The sequence below is a fragment of the Alternaria alternata genome (assembly GCF_001642055.1).
Source record: "Alternaria alternata strain SRC1lrK2f unplaced genomic scaffold CC77scaffold_13, whole genome shotgun sequence".
In the NCBI taxonomy this organism is placed as follows: Eukaryota; Fungi; Ascomycota; class Dothideomycetes; order Pleosporales; family Pleosporaceae; genus Alternaria; species Alternaria alternata.
The window spans coordinates 900,059-916,817 of NW_017306202.1; the positions used below are offsets into that span (position 1 = coordinate 900,059).

The window sequence follows — 16,759 nt, forward strand, 5'->3', positions numbered from 1 at the left end:
CCAGGAACCTGAGACCGTTCCTGATCTCCAGGGGCTGCATCGGATGCTTCACAGAAGGCTGCACAGCCTACAACTCATGCCGTATCAGCCGTAAGGCCGAAAACCTGAAGGATCGTGAGCGCTACAGGCGACCAAGTCATTGACGTGTTGTGTCCTAATATGAAGCGTTAGCCCTGTTTCCAGCTAGCGGGACCGGAAGGCGCGGCGATGACCGCATGGGTGTGAGGCTAGCCTGGTCCCGATCACCACGTGTGGGGTAGACGTCTGCATTGCGTGAAATCAGGATCTTCCTGAGCACACTGCCATTGGCCTGAGGCTCTATGCAATGCGCTCCATGGAGTCGTTGAAGCCAGGAAATGAAGGGTGCAAGAGTGTATCGACCTCGTTAGACGGATGTGGGGCAACCCGATTTCATCTGACAATAGGCGAAACGCGCAATCTGCAAGCGCCGACCTTCAGGGATCAAACTGTCAGGACGAGTACGTACCGCCGTGCTTAGCAATCGTTTTTGAGATGCTCCGCGAATTGCTCTGCCAAACCTCTTGTCTACCGGCTTCGCCCAAATCTACGACCTCAAGACTCTTGAGATTGTCTTCATTAGGACTCGCGTCCTTTGCGGCCCGAAGTGTCGATTGGAACAGCGACTCCGTTTCGTGCCATGGCATAGTCTGGTCACTCTCGGCGTGAACGAGGACCAACTTGAACCTCGAGCAAGTACCTGGCCAAGTCATCAGTATCGGAACAGACGGATCTGAGGAAATTTGAATATCTGAAAACTCCTGAGATAGTCCCACAATATTATGGGCTTTGATCGACTTACGCGCCATTGTTGCCAGTCGGTCATCGCTTCGCCAAGTGTCTACCATCCTACGGGCAAACCAGGCTTGGAAGGCAGGGAATACCTTTACAGGCGCAAGAACGGGAACAATTCCACCGATTGAATACGAAGAGAATGCGTTGCCAGCATTCGTGAAGGCTGCACACAAGATCAGGCCTGCAAACTCGATGCCGAGATTGGTCGCATAACGGTGTGCGATGCCGGATACGACCGCCGTTCCCAGTGAGTGCCCGAGGAGCACAATCCGCTCTGGCGGTATAAGACAGGTGTTCAAAGCCCAGTCAACTACAGCCTCTGCATCGTTCAGTAAGCCACTCTCCGAGGGGTCGCCTGTTGAGATGCCGAAGCCGCGATAGTCGAATGCTAAGACGAACATCTTCTCAGACGCCCCAGCAGAGTACGAGCGATACTCTATTGTACGGCGCTCTTGTGCCAACGTAGCAGAGTTGCCATGGAAATAGATGAGGAGTCTTGCTTCTGGATCGTCACGCAGCAATCTCGATGCAAGCGTATGCTCTACATCGGTGCCTGTCTTCTCTTGTATGAAGGCGTCGGAATTTCTAGCATATACTCCCAATGGAGCTATTAGCCATGCGAAAAGCCGCTGTCCGTCTTTTGAGGTGATGCGGAAGGGGACGACCTGGTTCTCTGATTGCATAAGCCCAAGAAACCTTGCGGCACAATATCCTGTGGTGGAGGACGAGGGGAGCCGACGTACTCAGGAATCCCGCTCTCTCGGGCTGCACCAACCATTTGCCTGGGAAGAAGGTGAAATTATGGAGATACAGCATTTCTGGCATGATTAGCGTTGGCCTGATTTACTTAATCGTCAGGTGCTTTCTAACGTTTTTGAACCCATGGCAAGCAACATAGCAGTGTGGCTGGGACCCATATTAAACTAAGAAAAGACAGAGTCGTGCCGATGGAACTGGAGATGCTCATGATGGAGTTGGTCGTGTGTTTGATGGCGGACGCGATTTGCATCAGGAGACGAGCGGGAAAACTAGCGCGTCGTCCATAATCGCTCGCAGTTACTGCCCGCTCAGTCGCGCAACCAAACTCTGGGCATAGAAGTTCGTCCTTTTCGCGACCTTGCTTGATAGCAAAACGGTGTTGCTAGCGACTTCGCATTGGAGCATATATATTAGATGCGATAGCTCGCTGATTCGGTTGTTTGTTGGCTGAGGGGTAGTGGTCGGCGGGCATGCAGCTTCACGGCCAGCCGCGGCGTTCAGTCAAGTGCCCGGATCGCGACTGCAACACCACTTCGAAAGCACCAACACCAACGTCCACGTTGAAGTTCTCGAACACGCCTGATTTCAAATCGTATGTATATGCTCGAATAGCGACTCCAAATTCTGGCTCTATTTCTAGTTCCGCCTAATATCTCTCTACGCGACACAATAACAGTATCGGAAACTGCAATTACAGCGAGGGCGAATCACGATATGAGCACAGATGCGGACAGGATTGTAGAAAATTGGAATCCCAAGACCTACTACTAGTATGTATTGCACACAAGTGTTCGAGTGCTGAAAGCAAATCCCCCACACAAACCAGACTTGAATGCAGAAACTTCCCAGACGAAAGTCACTTCTGTGGCCAACGTTACAGCGCTGCAACGTTTGGCACGGCTATCCAGGGGTTTTGACCTTCGTGGACCTATCAACAGAGCTTCTCGTGATATTTTCGACTAACGAGGACTCGTGTTCACATATACTTACGCTTGTTGGCCAGCGCTCGGGCCAAACCTGGTGAGAAATCCTCCTGGATATCGTCTAGCTCTGACGGTCTCAGGCCTTCTTTACGCCAATCCAAAACCTGGTAAGATTCAGGGCACATAGGTATCTCAGGTTCTGAAGACTGGTCTGGAGGTGAACCAGCCTCAGTATACGCGCTGGGATGACGGGCAACATTCAACTGCTGGTCTGTCAGGTTGACAATGCTTATCGCGCGATGCGTTTCGGAGTCCGTGGGAGATGCGCGCTTCAGGGCTAATTCGGCTTCCTTGTACTCTCCAGACTCTAGCGTAGCTGGAGCTGTTGGAATGGTACGTTCCTTGTGACGAGCGTCGTGCGGATCGTGATTAGTAGCTGCGTGCCCGGCGTATGGGTTTGGCTCATACGACTCTTTCCGAAGAGGGCCGCGCATGTTGGCAATATCCGGTGTCCAGATGTCGCTGAAGACACGCGATCCGTTGCCATCAGTACGAACAGGGTCAATATCCTGAGAGTATATGGAAGAAGTTGGGTACGGAGAGTTGCGAGTTGCATACAGATTACCAGCATTGTACGTAGTCTGTAAGAGCAGAGCCGTAGTACGACGAGAAGGTTCCGGATTATTGATGGGCGCATCCGGATCGACAGTGAAGAATCGATCAACACCATCATCAGGCAACGGATCTGGGGTATGAATTGGCGACTTGTCTTTACGTGAGACTTTGGCTCTAGCTTTTTGGAAGAGCGTCGGCTTCTTGTCGGCTTCGAACTGATTTGGAGTAGGAGCACGAGACATTTCATGTGCAACAAATCCTAGTTCGACATCGAGATTCGAAGAAGGATTGCTGGCCGAAGCAACCTTGTTCAGCGCATCGCGTCTCCAAACCATCTGAGGCGTGATAGGCTTCAGCTCCCCGGACTTCCACTTACGAAGCTGCTGCTGCAGGTCACGACAATGAAGACACTCACCTTTAAATCGTAGATAGACTAAGTACGCGACCATAGCGATCTGTAGTACAGCAAGAGCAATAATTGCAGCGAGGGAAACGTACGCAAAAGTATCGTTAAATTTTGGCTTTGGAGCAACGGCTATGGCGGTCTCCGAGGAGGCAGGTAACGACGTTTGAGAGGAAGCAACCATTGACAAGGTCGAGATGGTAGACTGTAGCACATCGCTGCGCAGAGCAGCTGAAGAGCTGGTAGCTGTTGTTGTCGCTAATGTCGACGTCGAGGACACGGACGGCGTGATCGTAGCTTGGACGAAATCCGTAGCGTATACAGTTGTGAACTGAGTAACTAGGACCATCTTTATGTTCGCTTTATTCTCTGAAACTCAAATATGACTTTGTTTTGCTGATTCTTGTCTTGTCCAAGTGGACTGTCGATTTATTACACACTTGCTCTGTAGGACTCTCGCACTTTTTTGGTTCAGTATGAAAGACAAATGTTATAAATGATGCATTGATACATTGTCAAACTAGAGGTCGTAGTGTGTTCACAATGTGCAGGAGACCCGATTGAAATGGAAGTTCAATCAAATTTCAGGCCCATCGGGAATGCTGTATGTCCTGACATCGTTAACGAGTCACCTGCAAACGGCGCATGTTTAGACATCGGTACCGACCACAACCATGACAGATTACTCATGCTTTTCATCAAAACCTTCTTCTGTCTCAACGTTGGTCACCGAAACGGATCACAGTGAAGGGATGGTTTTTAAGAGCAACGTTTACGACATACAAGGTACCTGGTGTAGGAGAGATATGGCAGTCCCCTTGCTTGCTGTAATGAGGCTGCGACGTGTTCAAGGCCATGCGTATCGGTACTCCTTCTTCGATGGAGGTCACTGTAACTAATATCATATTTAAGGTTAGAGTATTAGCCGACCGACTGCTGTCGCGCAAAGCATCGTGAGATACGCTAAGAGATGCTGGTTTATTGTGGGGAGCAATCGCCACTTCTGGCAACGGGTGACAAACTACCCCTGCCAATCGCTTATCAGCGGTTCGATCGTCATTCTCAGGCTTCTTTGAAGAGATAGAACCACTCGGCATATGAGTGGCTCCGGTCTCATTGCAGCCGATGAACTCCGGCAACGCTGGCATGGTACTCAATGATCTGGAATCAACTTATTTTGAGCCGTGTGGTATGTGGGAATATCGTAGTCTGTGAGTCAAGAATTGATATTCTCCCAGTGTTTGTTCATAAACCGCTGGGAGCAGTAGACAAGGATGTCGTCGAACTAAGATGCTCGATTCGAGGCATTGTAGAGATGCTCCTTACAGATTTGTCTACGTGTTTTATCATGAGCAAACTAAAGTACATATGCTGTTACAGCGCGCCATTTGTGTCATTCCTACACCTTGGCCTCCACATGCTCGGCATGGGATATTGAGCCTTGCTTGGCAGCAACTTCCTCGACACGGCGCTCGAGGTCGGTGGGAAAGTCGTTCTTGTTCATACCGGGCACGAAGAGAGGAGCGTTCGTGAAGAGGTAGTTCATCTCCTCAAGCGGGCGCTTGGCAGTCTCGGGCAGGAAGCAGTAGAAGAAGATGGCGTTGGTGAAGTTGCAGATCTGCGTATTTTGTTAGTATTGAGTCACAATTTCTGAATTGCAGAGGTACTTACGACGAACAGCAGGTAGAACTTCCATCCTGCAGTTTCCATGCCGAGCTCAGTGACTTGACCAATCATAGTATTGAAGGCGAAAGATGTCATGGTGGCGATGGACACACCCTTAGAACGAGTCTTGGTGTCGAAAATTTCGGCAGGAATAATCCAAGATAGCGGTCCGCAGGTGGAGCTGAAGCAGAAGTTGTACAGCCAGGTAACAGCAATGAAGCCCCAAGAAGCACTCTTGTTACCTGTTGCACCAGGAGGGAAAACAGCCAACATAGTGGTTGAAACGATGAAGGTAAGGCAATTACCGAGGTTGCCACCAATCAAGGTCCAGCGGCGTCCCAATCGGTCGATGAAGGCGATACAGAGCGCTTGTCCACAAAGAGCAAGAACGGAAGATATGGCCTGGTACTTGAGTGCGTCGGTGCCACTGATACCCATCTGGTTGTAAATAGTGACTGAATAGTACTGAATAGCTGAGACACCAGTCATCTGGACAGAGGCTTGCAGTGCACAAGCGAGGAAAAGACGGCGGAAGCACGACCTGTCGCGGAAAAGCTCCATGTAGGATTGAGCCTCATGTTCGCGCTCATATGTGAGGGCCTCCTGGATTTGCTCGAACTCAGCTTGAACCCAGGCGTCGGATGTATCACCGTGAGCGTGGAGCTTGGCCAAGTTCTGAAGACCTTGCTCGACCTTGCCTTTGCTGATAAGCCATCTGGGTGACTCGGGGAATAACATGATAAGGGCGGCCAAGAAAAAGGCCGGTACGACCTGAATACCCAGAGAGACACGGAATTGAGCGTTCTGGCTAGCATCAAAACCAATATCAACTCCATAACTGATCCAGGCGGCAGCTAGGGCACCAATACCCAGCATGAACTGCACCAATCCACCAATACGTCCACGGATGCTGGGATGAGCCAACTCGGATTGGTATAAGGGGATGATCATCACAAGTTGACCGACACCGACACCAGCGAGGACACGTCCGGCGTAGAGGTAGTTGAGGTTCACGGCAGCAGTCTGCAGAGCACCACCAAGCATGAAAACCTACAACAACCAATTTATTAGCAAAAGGATGCGCAATACAAGACATTGTGGGTCGCTTACACAGGCACCAATGAGAATGGTCAGTCGTCGTCCAAGGTAGTCACCAATGGGACCACCGAACATGGCGCCAAAAAAGGCACCGCCTGTGAAGACTGACACAACGGCTCCCTTTGCATTTGGATCGGGATCATTGAACTCGCGCTTGAAAGCCCCGGAAGCAATGACTTGGGCAATGACACCGAGATCATAACCGTAGAGCAGCGAACCAAGGGATGCAAACAGACCCACGAGGAACTGGTATACTTTGGGAGGGAGCGCCATGGCGACTGCAGGCGATGTTGACAGCTGCAGTGGGGAGGGAGATGCGATGCGTGAAGAGACCCACTATCAGCAGCATGCTGGACCTTTATACTTGATGCTCTAATTTTCCATGCCTGGCTGGATAGCCCTGCCCTTGTTGCACTGTCGCATGGCTGACCACGGTCTGGGGAACGCATCAGACGAGGATACTCCACGGTCTCCGCAAAGAGCGGGGACACTGACTCGCCTCCGCGTCTATTACCTCCGCAACCCGCCTCTTCATCCTTGCTTCACCAACCATCGGCGTCAACACCGAGGCAGCGGCACTTGCTCGGTTGATCGTAGCCCGACTTGTCACTTTACCGCCAACGCGATAACGTTAGCACGTGCATAGTCGACATGCATATGCGAGATGCGCTACCTTTCGACTGGTGGAATGCTTCTTGGCTCACCGTGACATGGCACGGTTGTTTAACTGCAAACAACAGTAGTGTGGCGTGCGTCCGGAATGAGATGAGTTAGTGTACGCTGCTGAAATTCCACGAATGGGAAAATGCGTCAGCGTCGGATGCATCAGCCAGTTTGGTGCTGGCACCGGTGCCGAGCCGGAATGTTGCAGGAACGCCATGGAGCCTTCAACGACGTCGAGAAGGTCATGCCACTACCATCGTGACATTTGATCTTGAGTTTGGAATCCTCTTCTGATAATCCAGACAAAACCATTTCACAAACATAGTCGTCCCCTCTCATCAACACCATGGCAACCTTTACCAAGATTGAGGAGAGCGAAACGCCCTCCATCACTATTCATCCTTCCCACAAGATTGCTAAGATCAACGACAACATCTATGGAGGATTTACCGAGTAAGTTCAGGATAGACGCCCTTCGGATGGCGTTGTGTGTGCATGCTTTTTCTCGGCTAACCAACCACGCACCAGGCACATGGGCCGCTGCATCTACGGCGGCATATATGACCCCGGCAATTCCTTGTCAGATGAGCGAGGCTTCCGCAAAGACGTCATTGAAGCCTTTAAGGAACTCAATGTGCCAGTAGTACGGTATCCAGGCGGCAATTTTGTGGCCACTTACCATTGGCTTGACGGTGTTGGACCCAAGGAGAATAGGCCAAAGAGGTAAGATTTCTACGCGGATTTGCTAGTGCGTGGCGTGCTCTGGTCTGCACACCTGCCTTACAGCATGCAGCCTCGGTCTGGAGTGCATCTATTGCTTGTTGCGTTGGCGTCAGATGCTTGTTCATGTGATATCGAATCGAGCCATCGTTCCTTCAACATGTTGAACACGAAAAGCTAATTACGAGTCTAGGCCTGAGCTTGCATGGATTGGCATCGAGCCCAACACATTCGGCACAGATGAGTTTATGCAGTGGTGTGAGGAAGTCGGCACAGAACCTTACCTTTGCCTTAACTTTGGAACCGGCACCTTGGACGAAGGTATGCGCAGCGCATTCGATCTAGTCGTGTACAATCTGACTGGATATAGCACTTGGATGGCTCGAGTACTGTAACTCGGATCGCGACACATACTATGCCAACCTTCGTCGGAAAAATGGCCGCGAGAAGCCTTACAACGTACGTTCATCGACATCATACGTCCTAAACTCATGTTCTACAGCCATACTGACAGCCACATAGGTCAAGTACTGGGCTCTCGGTAACGAATGCTGGGGCCCGTGGCAAGTCGAGCAGATGACCAAAGAAGACTACGCCAAAAAGGCGTACCAGTGGGCCAAAGCTCTCAAGCTACTCGACCCTTCCATCACCACTATTCTTTGTGGTGAAACCGGATACTCTTCTTGGGACTACTATGTCCTCAACCAGTGCGTCAAATGGGATGTCCACGGTCTCAGTGGCGATACCACCAAGTCGCTGATCGACATGCACTCCATCCATATCTACACTGCCGACAAAGAGCATCTGCCCAATGCGACAGCGCCTCGTGCGGCTGAACGGGCAGTACAAATGACAGCAAGCTTGATTGACCTTGCGCGTATCGAGAACAAGGTTCCGGAGACAGTACCCAGACAAACTATCTGCTTTGACGAGTGGAACGTCTGGGATCCCGTCCGCGCCCCTGGTGAGCTTGGTGCTGAAGAGAAGTATACACTTTCCGATGCTCTCGCCGTGGCCAACTTCCTCAACGGTTTCATCCGCCAAGCAAAGGATATGGGAATGGCAACCGTTGCACAAAGTGTTAATGTCATCTCTCCATTGATGACAACCAAGGACGGTCTTGTCAAGCAGACTTCTTGGTGGCCGTTGCTCCTCTTCTCAAAGTACATGCGCGGCCATACCATTGCGCTCAATGTTCGTGCCTCAGAATACACCGGCCGCACGAACCCCAGCTGGATCCGCAACACCATCGAGACGCCCTACCTGGATTGCAGCGCCACGCTCAGCGACGATGGTTTCATCAACCTTGCTGTTACCAATGTCAACGAGAAGCTGGACTTTGAGGTTGACATCCCTGGCCTGAAGGCCGACAAGGTCGAAGTGCACACTGTCACTGGTGACAACGTTGACGTGGTCAACACCGAAGGTGTGCAAAATGTTGGTATCAAGGAGAGTAGCTGGGATGGACAAGGCAAATTCAAGTTTGGCAAACACTCCTTCACTCTGCTGAGATGGAAGGCCTAAGTGTTCTGTGGCATGTAACGCGTGCATGATTGATGGGGTTCCGGGATGACTATAGACAAATAGATATATGACATGACCACGGCTGAGACGGCAAGAACTCTCGATACGAAGTAAGCGTTGAGATTGACATTACATTTCCAAGCACAATATAGCCCTTACACACTATCTCACAATTCCCCTGTGTCCATGTACTTCTTTGCTACCATCAACCACCCATCTCGATATGCCCTCAAATCATCTGCATGTGTATATAGCAGATATGAGCCAAATATCACACCACCGGGGAACAGAACCATTGAAACGAAGTACAGCACCATACCCCACCACGCATTCTCGAGGCCCTTGCGCATAGCCTTCTCTTCGCTCGCTCTTGGGAAGCTTTCTTTCAGTACTTCTTTGCCTAAGAAATCGCAAAGGGGCTCCCAACTCAAATCCTCATCGGTGTCAAGCTCCAGCAAGCGGTCTTTGGGTACCAGTGATCGAACAGTATCGTAATGCTTGTCAAAAGCTGCTTTCGCCGCAGGACCACCGTAGTTGTTATTACTGTGCGCTTGAAACACCGAGTGTACGAGTCGCATCAGTGGAGCCAGCTGTGTGAGGTTGAGTTGTCGACAAATTGTGAAGAGTCGCCACGTATCAAGACACCATATGCTCTCTTGCATGCTCTGTTCCCAGTCTTCGTACTTCCTCTTTGTCAAGATGACTTTAGCGTCCGGATAGGCTTCTACCAATTGCGACGCAAATACACAGCCAGGTAGGTCCATAACAGCGTCGTAGTTGGCTAGAAGTTTGTCAAACTCTTCTTTGCCGTAGGGTTCCATCTTCTGTTGGTTTGCAGGCCGGTCTTGAGCTGGTAACAGAGTGACGTTGACGGCTTCTTCCCATAGTGCAAGTTCGGATGGTTTGGCAAGAACGTCGCGCATCTGATGTGAAGTATATCCTAGTTTGCGGAGCGCGATGGCGATCGATGTTGTCCCCGTGCGACACATGCCCAGGACTAGGACGCGCATGGGTTTCTGGCGAGTGCGCTCATCACGGTCGATCAGCCTCTGCGTAGACATTGTTGGTGTAATCTGCGACAGACTCATGTTTCCCTTATTGATTCGAGTAGTTGTTGTAATCGTCAGGTAAAGATACGTTTCTTGAAAGTCGACGATGTAGAGGCGTGGTGATGCATTAGGCTAATAAGCGGGCGACCGGGTGAACAGGGCCGCAGGTGCGAACCGCAGGCTTGGAACGGCCAATCCTCTGCATGATATGCAGGGCAATGCGAACCGAGCATGGAAGTCGCTTGCAATATTTCATGTCGAGGCTCCACTCCGCAACTCTGCTTCCCAGTTTGATATGAAAGTGCTGGTGAGGTGGTGCAGCTCCAATGTGCTCGACGATTCTGGGTCCTCCATGTAGCGTATCTCGTACCCTCTGTTTGCCCACTTGGCTGCCGTCGCCCAATCTTCCGCTCTGGCGTGGCTTATGGCTGCGATCCTGTAGGCTTTGGCGTAGTAATCGGCAAGGCCCTCGTCTTGTACGAGTTGGGCGAGCTGCACGCTCACTGCAGCATCTTTTCGCGCCTGGCGTTTCCCAGCCTTGGATTGCGGAGCCGCGAGAACGAGTTGAGGCTCGAACTTTGTGAATGCGTTCTTGATCGTGACTCGGCGATTGTCGCTGGCTTGTTGAGCGGCACGCTCCTGTGCGCATGCTTCGCAATGGCACTTGAATCCAAACCGATCAAGCTGCCTTTGGCGGTCTTCCTGGCTGAGCAGTAGGGAGATGTAAGACACAAAAAACTCTTCCCCTGCTTTTATCTTGCGTGTCGCGTACACGATGCGCTTGTTCAGCCTTTCGCTCCAGTAGTAGCTCGTATTTGGTCGGCACGAGTGGTTGATGCGAGCGATCTTTGGGAACAGGCCGACTTGATTCCCGGTATTATAAGCATTGTTGCGAAAGATGGTACCTAGAGAATCCGTGCTCTTCTGGTCCACAGTGTTGGATTCGTGTGTCAACGAGAGAATCTCCTCTTTTGCCACGAGTGGAAGTGTGTCAAATTGCTCATGAAGTAGCTTCGCCACTGCAGCCATGGGATATGGGCTTCCTTTGGCTAGCTTTGGTAAGCGGATCTTGAGAACGGGTGTCTCGCGCATGACGATATCGCCAATCTCCATATCATGAGTAGCGAAAGCTCCCAGACCTTTTCCCTCACTGGCTTCGATAACATAGATTTGCGGCGGCCCGAGGCAAATGGGATGCTGGACGTGCCTTGCGGAATCGGAGGGGCATTTTGTTGGATATGCAAGAATTGACGGAGAAACAGACAGAAGAACGTAGATGACATGGGAAAGCATGATGAGAAGGGCTAGGACGTGAGCAGCAGATGACAACTCGGATATGATGACGGCGTACCCGAGACTATCTATACAGAAGCACGGTGTGAAACGCGTTTCATACTGATGTCTCGTAGTGCCGCCCTCCTGCAGCGACGGTGCCGGAGTCGTGACTCTGAGGTGAAAGCCATCTTGAGCGCCTGCAAAGTTTGCTGTTGACACGATGACCGAAGTTGTTCAATGTGGCTGCCGAGTGAAGTGAAGAAACGATGATGGTGTTTGGACCATCGATTGGCTTCCCCACAGGGCGGAATGGAGCCGCGACGTAATCAAACGCGAAAATGCGCGGCCTGGCAAGCTCCATCATCGTCTGCACCTGCCTAGACGTATCACGACGCGCATCTCTCGCTGATTTTCTTGCACCAGGGAGATGATGTGACGTCGCGATTGAGCCGTGGACAGCCGATACCGCCCTTCAGACTGCCGATAACGAGTTGGCATGCCGTCAACCCCAACCGTGACAGCAACTTCCCCGCGTCCTAGTGGGGCCGCTGTCCATTCGGTGCACTATTCCACGATAACAGCCATGGGGTATACAATACTCCGACGCACGCCGTCATCGGACTGGTCCACACATGTGCCCTGAAGGCAGCTTCGAGCCTGACATCTAACACATGCCAACATAGGTCCTGCAAACATCATGGTGTAAGTACAACGTGTGTACGCATGTAGAGGCTCACTCCATACTGACTATCTGCAGCTACACAGCATCTTTCGCTTTCTTCGAGGCGCTCTGGGAGTACGGCGTCAGCCATGTCTTCGTCAACCTCGGGTCGGACCATCCCTCTATCATAGAGGCTATCGTCAAGGGCCAGAACGAGAAGAAAGGACAGTTCCCCAAGATCATCACATGTCCCAATGAGGTAGGTGCCCCATGTTTATTTGGCTAAGCGCATAGACTGACTGGCGAGTGTAGATGGTCGCCCTCTCCATGGCAGACGGATATGCCAGACTGACGGGCAAACCTCAATGCGTCATCGTACACGTCGATGTTGGGACTCAAGGCCTCGGGGCCGCCGTACACAATGCCTCATGCGGTCGCGCACCTGTCCTTATATTCGCCGGCCTGTCGCCTTTCACCATCGAAGGCGAGATGCGCGGCAGCAGAACCGAATACATCCACTGGATACAAGACGTGCCGGACCAGAAGCAGATCGTGGCGCAGTATTGCCGATACACTGGGGAGATCAAGTCGGGCAAGAACGTCAAGCAGATGGTCAATCGGGCCTTGTCCTTTGCCATGAGCGATCCCAAGGGGCCTGTCTATCTCTATGGTGCCCGTGAGCCCATGGAAGAGGATCTGACACCCTACAAGCTGCAGATGGACTACTGGCAGCCCGTCGAGCCGGCTGCTCTTCCTCCAAAGGGCGTCAAGACGATTGCTGAAGCCCTAGTCAATGCTCAGGAGCCGCTCATCATCACTGGGTACTCTGGTCGAAACCACGATGCAGTGCATGAGCTTGTGCGGTTGGCCGACAACGTCAAAGGCATACGCGTGCTAGACACTGGCGGATGTGACATGTGTTTCCCGGCAAACCACCCAGCTTGGCTTGGTCTACGATACGGTAATGACCCCGCCATCAAGTCTGCCGATGTCATTCTAGTTCTTGATTGCGACGTGCCGTGGATCAACACTCAATGTCACCCCAAAGAGAATGCCAAGATCCTTCATATCGATGTTGATCCCCTGAAACAGCAGATGCCCGTCTTCTACCTAAACGCCATACAACGCTACCGAGCTGACTCGTATACCTCATTGACCCAGCTGAACGAATACCTCGAGTCGCAGCTCAAGGAAAAGCTTTCTAGCCAGCTCTTTAGCCAGCGGTGGTCAGCGCTGCAGGAGTCGCACAAGAAGAAACTTGAAGGCATCGCTGGTGAGGCCAAGGTTGATGAGAACGGCCATTTTAGCACGCCATACCTGTGTTCCCAACTCAAGAAGCTCTGCCCGAATGACACCATCTGGGCCATCGAGGCCGTTACCCAGACTGGCTTTGTTGCGGATCAGATCCAAGCCACACTTCCAGGCTCATGGATAAACTGTGGTGGTGGAGGTCTTGGTTGGTCTGGAGGTGGCGCGCTTGGTGTCAAGCTCGCGACCGACACAGAAGGCAAGAAGCAATTTGTATGCCAGATTGTTGGCGACGGCACATACCTCTTCTCCGTCCCTGGATCAGTATACTGGATTGCGCAACGCTACAACATTCCCATCCTTACTGTCGTACTGAACAACAAGGGCTGGAACGCACCGCGAAGGTCTATGCTACTAGTACATCCCGACGGAGAGGGCTCCAAGGTCAGCAATGAAGAGCTCAATATCAGTTTCGCGCCGACTCCAGATTACTCAGGCATCGCCAAGGCGGCAAGCGGTGGGCACATTTGGGCTGCGCATGCGAGTACTGCGGACGAGCTTAGCAAACTACTTCCAGAAGCCATCAAGAGCGTACTCAGTGGAACATCAGCAGTTTTGGACGCGCACCTCGAGGGACCGGAGGGCAAATACGGAGGTGGTAAGGGTCGTCTGGGTTAAACTGAGCGTTGTTGATGACGTGCCCGTTACCTCGGGGAAGGTTGAGTTGATGCGTTGCAGGTATGGTGGTAAATATCAGAGACACATGCAAATACATCATTCTTCTACCTGTAAGGTTTCATGCAAACCACGTAGTGCTGACAGTATACAGCTTTCCAAACAGTACAATCGTGTTATTCGGGAGGCTGAGAGGCACTTTCGGGCCGAACCGTACCCTCGGCCGAGCAGTAGCTGGCCGAGCGTGGCTGCTACTCTGAGCTTACAGGCACTACCATACTGGAAAGCAGTCAGCCTCGAGAGACAAGACTCAGTGTACACTTGGCAGCCTGGATATCTTTTCCGAGCGTCGACGTGCCATACTATGGCTGCGGACAACGAGAGTTCTGAGATATATAAGTAACAATGAAACCTCAAAGTATAGATGGAGCATCAAACAAATCCTCACTATCGCCACAGCCCCCTCTTCATTGATCCATCATTTTGTCTTCCCGAAGATGCATCTCAGATCACCTTCCATGTACATGGCTCTCACCTTTATTGTAGGCGCAACGGCTGCGTCTATACCTTGCGATCCAGCCATGTCCTGTTCACCAGCTATGCCCCCAAATAACATGTCCATTGACAGTATCAACGCTACTGCTTTTGCGTTGATGGTAAGTAAACAGACACACTACACGACGACCAAGGTAGCTAATTGTTACAGTACGGATATCCTCTTACCTTGTACGCCCAAACTTTCGAGCCGACCCTCCAGGCAGTTGGCGTCAACGCTATCCAACACGAAGAAAGCCTATCCACCCAAGATCTCGAGGTCCTGGTCCGACCGAACGTCGACACATTGTACTCTAAAGCTGCAGTTGATCTTTCGCATGCGGATGTAGTACTGTCTCTCCCTGATGTTCCCGCGAACAGATATTACGTCGTTCCCTTCTATGACTTGTGAGTCACTCCCACTCAACTGGCTTCAATCATAGAGCCCTCAGCTGACTTTTGTTCGAACCTTTAGGTATGGGAACAACTTTGCCGACCTCGGGACTGTAATCAACAGTCCCCCGGGAGACTATCTTATCACGGTCGCGGGAGACGACGAGCCAGGCCTTCTAATGCTCGATAAAGACAACTATGGAGGCTCCAAGTACAAGGGAATCATCAAATCGCCCACTGCGTACGGAGGGATCATGCTTCGTATCGTGCTCAAAAATAACACAACCGACGTCGATGAAGTCAAAGCCATTCAATCTCAAATCAAGATGACGACAGTTGAGCGTGTGGGAGAGCCGATAGCCTCAGCTCTAACTCTTAGTCTTCTGGGTAATGGCCAAATTTCACCTGCTGCTTTCCTCCTTCCGTTCAACTTCAGCGTCGCTCAGACGACCCAGACTCTCCAGCTCTTAGCGCAGCTGAATGAAGCGAATCCACCCGTGGAAAGATCAGACCTGGATCGTGTCAACTCTATGCTTGCCGCCGCTGGCATCAACAATGGAAACTACACTGCTCCAGCTGGCCTCAACTATGCCCAAGTCTACGAAATCATGGGCAAAGAGTTCATGTCTCTCCTGGACCCCTCAAGCCATGCATTCAACCAAAACGGCTGGTTCACCCTCCTTCCCAGCATGAGCGGTAACTTCGGGATAGAGTACACCGCTCGCGCATACATCGCATGGTTTGGCTACCTGCAGCTCGCCGACTACGTAGCAGCATATCCTACCTACAACGATCCAGCGCTTCCCGTTACTGCGCAGGTTACGATGCAGCTAACAGCGAATGAATCATACATCATGACCTTCTCTGGGAGGCCGCCCGTTACCGGTTTCTGGAGCCTGACGGCATACGATAGCACGAATTACTTAGTACCGAACGATCTGAACCGATACGCATTGGGCGATCGTAGCAACTTGACCTATCCAGACGGTACGCTAATCTACGCGGATTTGGACAGCGACGGAGCGTTCTCGATCTTGATCCAGCCGGCGGATGTGGCACCGAGCTCGAACTGGACTAACAACTGGCTGCCTGCTCCCGTTGGCGGTGGAGAATTTACTGTGAATTGTAGGTTGCTATGGTGTTTTGACGATGAAGAGAGATATACTAACGAACAAATTTAGTGAGATGGTATGGAGTAACTCCGGCGCTTTCGAACGGAAGCTATGTGTATCCTATCGTTACCAAGCAGGGCAGTATCTACTAAGCGCTCGACCAGCATGATGTCAAGACTGAAACATCTACTGTATTCATGGGGATTCATGGATTGACTTAAGCATCTTGAAAAGCGAGAGATGGTCCTAGAGAGATTGCCAGCTTTCAGCATTTGCCCTTATCAGATTCACTCGTTTGAAAGACTGATGACCTGCAATCTTTCGTTCGCATAGTGGTAATCTCTGCATTCGCGATGGTTTCGATAGGAACATTCCGGTGTCTCATGAAGAAGAAAATGTTCCTGCTTTGCCTGTGTGTGAATTTGATGTGTATGAGCTCGGACATGTTATGGTCGGCAACCCACCTGAACAAAACATAATAATGCGAAGCCCTCGAATGCGAAATCCATTAAGATATCACACATCCTGATGTCGGGTACGGGGAACATATGAGTTGCCATTGCTGAAGACTCATGTCCACTATGATTGTATTCGTAATGCTGTGCTTCGAATTTGCCACGTGCGCTATC

At 51.4% G+C, this 16,759-nt stretch overlaps 8 protein-coding genes across 8 annotated transcripts; 3 read left to right on the forward strand and 5 right to left on the reverse strand.

Annotated features, from left to right (window-relative positions):
- Positions 1 to 470: 470 nt before the first annotated feature.
- CC77DRAFT_1032222 (alpha/beta-hydrolase) lies at positions 471 to 1,780 on the reverse strand (the record flags this gene model as incomplete). Its single annotated transcript, XM_018526718.1, has 4 exons — positions 471 to 718; positions 821 to 1,486; positions 1,557 to 1,631; positions 1,684 to 1,780. The coding sequence occupies 4 exons, from the start codon at positions 1,778 to 1,780 to the stop codon at positions 471 to 473; spliced, it is 1,086 nt and encodes a 361-aa protein (XP_018384945.1).
- Positions 1,781 to 2,259: 479 nt separating this feature from the next.
- On the reverse strand, positions 2,260 to 3,862 carry CC77DRAFT_1021624 (hypothetical protein; the record flags this gene model as incomplete). Its single annotated transcript, XM_018525296.1, has 2 exons — positions 2,260 to 2,342; positions 2,399 to 3,862. One exon carries the CDS (start codon positions 3,860 to 3,862, stop codon positions 2,549 to 2,551), a length of 1,314 nt encoding a protein of 437 aa, XP_018384946.1. The 3' UTR covers positions 2,260 to 2,342; positions 2,399 to 2,548.
- Positions 3,863 to 4,853: 991 nt separating this feature from the next.
- Positions 4,854 to 7,019, reverse strand: CC77DRAFT_1095992 (sugar transporter STL1). The gene is made up of 4 exons (XM_018529820.1): positions 6,950 to 7,019; positions 6,289 to 6,885; positions 5,185 to 6,228; positions 4,854 to 5,131 (listed from the first exon to the last, which is right to left on the reverse strand). Exons 2-4 carry the CDS (start codon positions 6,547 to 6,549, stop codon positions 4,913 to 4,915), a joined length of 1,524 nt encoding a protein of 507 aa, XP_018384947.1. The 5' UTR covers positions 6,550 to 6,885; positions 6,950 to 7,019; the 3' UTR covers positions 4,854 to 4,912.
- A 205-nt stretch (positions 7,020 to 7,224) lies between these two features.
- CC77DRAFT_991821 (glycoside hydrolase) lies at positions 7,225 to 9,284 on the forward strand. The gene is made up of 5 exons (XM_018536360.1): positions 7,225 to 7,392; positions 7,468 to 7,662; positions 7,853 to 7,980; positions 8,030 to 8,118; positions 8,182 to 9,284. The coding sequence occupies exons 1-5, from the start codon at positions 7,286 to 7,288 to the stop codon at positions 9,181 to 9,183; spliced, it is 1,521 nt and encodes a 506-aa protein (XP_018384948.1). The 5' UTR covers positions 7,225 to 7,285; the 3' UTR covers positions 9,184 to 9,284.
- On the reverse strand, positions 9,246 to 10,378 carry CC77DRAFT_169126 (hypothetical protein). The gene has a single exon (XM_018530424.1). It carries the CDS (start codon positions 10,269 to 10,271, stop codon positions 9,351 to 9,353), a length of 921 nt encoding a protein of 306 aa, XP_018384949.1. The 5' UTR covers positions 10,272 to 10,378; the 3' UTR covers positions 9,246 to 9,350.
- A 106-nt stretch (positions 10,379 to 10,484) lies between these two features.
- Positions 10,485 to 11,525, reverse strand: CC77DRAFT_1032226 (SET domain-containing protein; the record flags this gene model as incomplete). Its single annotated transcript, XM_018526719.1, has 2 exons — positions 10,485 to 11,439; positions 11,497 to 11,525. The coding sequence occupies 2 exons, from the start codon at positions 11,523 to 11,525 to the stop codon at positions 10,485 to 10,487; spliced, it is 984 nt and encodes a 327-aa protein (XP_018384950.1).
- A 679-nt stretch (positions 11,526 to 12,204) lies between these two features.
- CC77DRAFT_1009987 (Thiamin diphosphate-binding protein) lies at positions 12,205 to 14,094 on the forward strand (the record flags this gene model as incomplete). The annotated part of the gene is made up of 3 exons (XM_018523621.1): positions 12,205 to 12,209; positions 12,265 to 12,427; positions 12,481 to 14,094. 3 exons carry the CDS (start codon positions 12,205 to 12,207, stop codon positions 14,092 to 14,094), a joined length of 1,782 nt encoding a protein of 593 aa, XP_018384951.1.
- A 538-nt stretch (positions 14,095 to 14,632) lies between these two features.
- CC77DRAFT_1021629 (DUF1254-domain-containing protein) lies at positions 14,633 to 16,597 on the forward strand. The gene is made up of 4 exons (XM_018525297.1): positions 14,633 to 14,747; positions 14,798 to 15,033; positions 15,101 to 16,143; positions 16,200 to 16,597. Exons 1-4 carry the CDS (start codon positions 14,706 to 14,708, stop codon positions 16,280 to 16,282), a joined length of 1,404 nt encoding a protein of 467 aa, XP_018384952.1. The 5' UTR covers positions 14,633 to 14,705; the 3' UTR covers positions 16,283 to 16,597.
- The last annotated feature ends 162 nt before the right edge of the window (positions 16,598 to 16,759 follow it).

Coding starts and splice junctions, on each gene's coding strand:
- CC77DRAFT_1021629 (XM_018525297.1), top strand. CDS start 14,706: ATGTCCATTGACAGTATCAACGCTACTGCTTTTGCGTTGATG. Junction 14,748..14,797: donor CTACTGCTTTTGCGTTGATG/GTAAGTAAACAG, acceptor TAATTGTTACAG/TACGGATATCCTCTTACCTT. Junction 15,034..15,100: donor GTCGTTCCCTTCTATGACTT/GTGAGTCACTCC, acceptor TCGAACCTTTAG/GTATGGGAACAACTTTGCCG.
- CC77DRAFT_991821 (XM_018536360.1), top strand. CDS start 7,286: ATGGCAACCTTTACCAAGATTGAGGAGAGCGAAACGCCCTCCATCACT. Junction 7,393..7,467: donor ATCTATGGAGGATTTACCGA/GTAAGTTCAGGA, acceptor ACCACGCACCAG/GCACATGGGCCGCTGCATCT. Junction 7,663..7,852: donor AAGGAGAATAGGCCAAAGAG/GTAAGATTTCTA, acceptor TTACGAGTCTAG/GCCTGAGCTTGCATGGATTG.
- CC77DRAFT_1095992 (XM_018529820.1), bottom strand. CDS start 6,549: ATGGCGCTCCCTCCCAAAGTATACCAGTTCCTCGTGGGTCTGTTTGCA. Junction 6,229..6,288: donor CCATTCTCATTGGTGCCTGT/GTAAGCGACCCA, acceptor TGGTTGTTGTAG/GTTTTCATGCTTGGTGGTGC. Junction 5,132..5,184: donor AGTTCTACCTGCTGTTCGTC/GTAAGTACCTCT, acceptor CAAAATACGCAG/ATCTGCAACTTCACCAACGC.
- CC77DRAFT_169126 (XM_018530424.1), bottom strand. CDS start 10,271: ATGAGTCTGTCGCAGATTACACCAACAATGTCTACGCAGAGGCTGATC.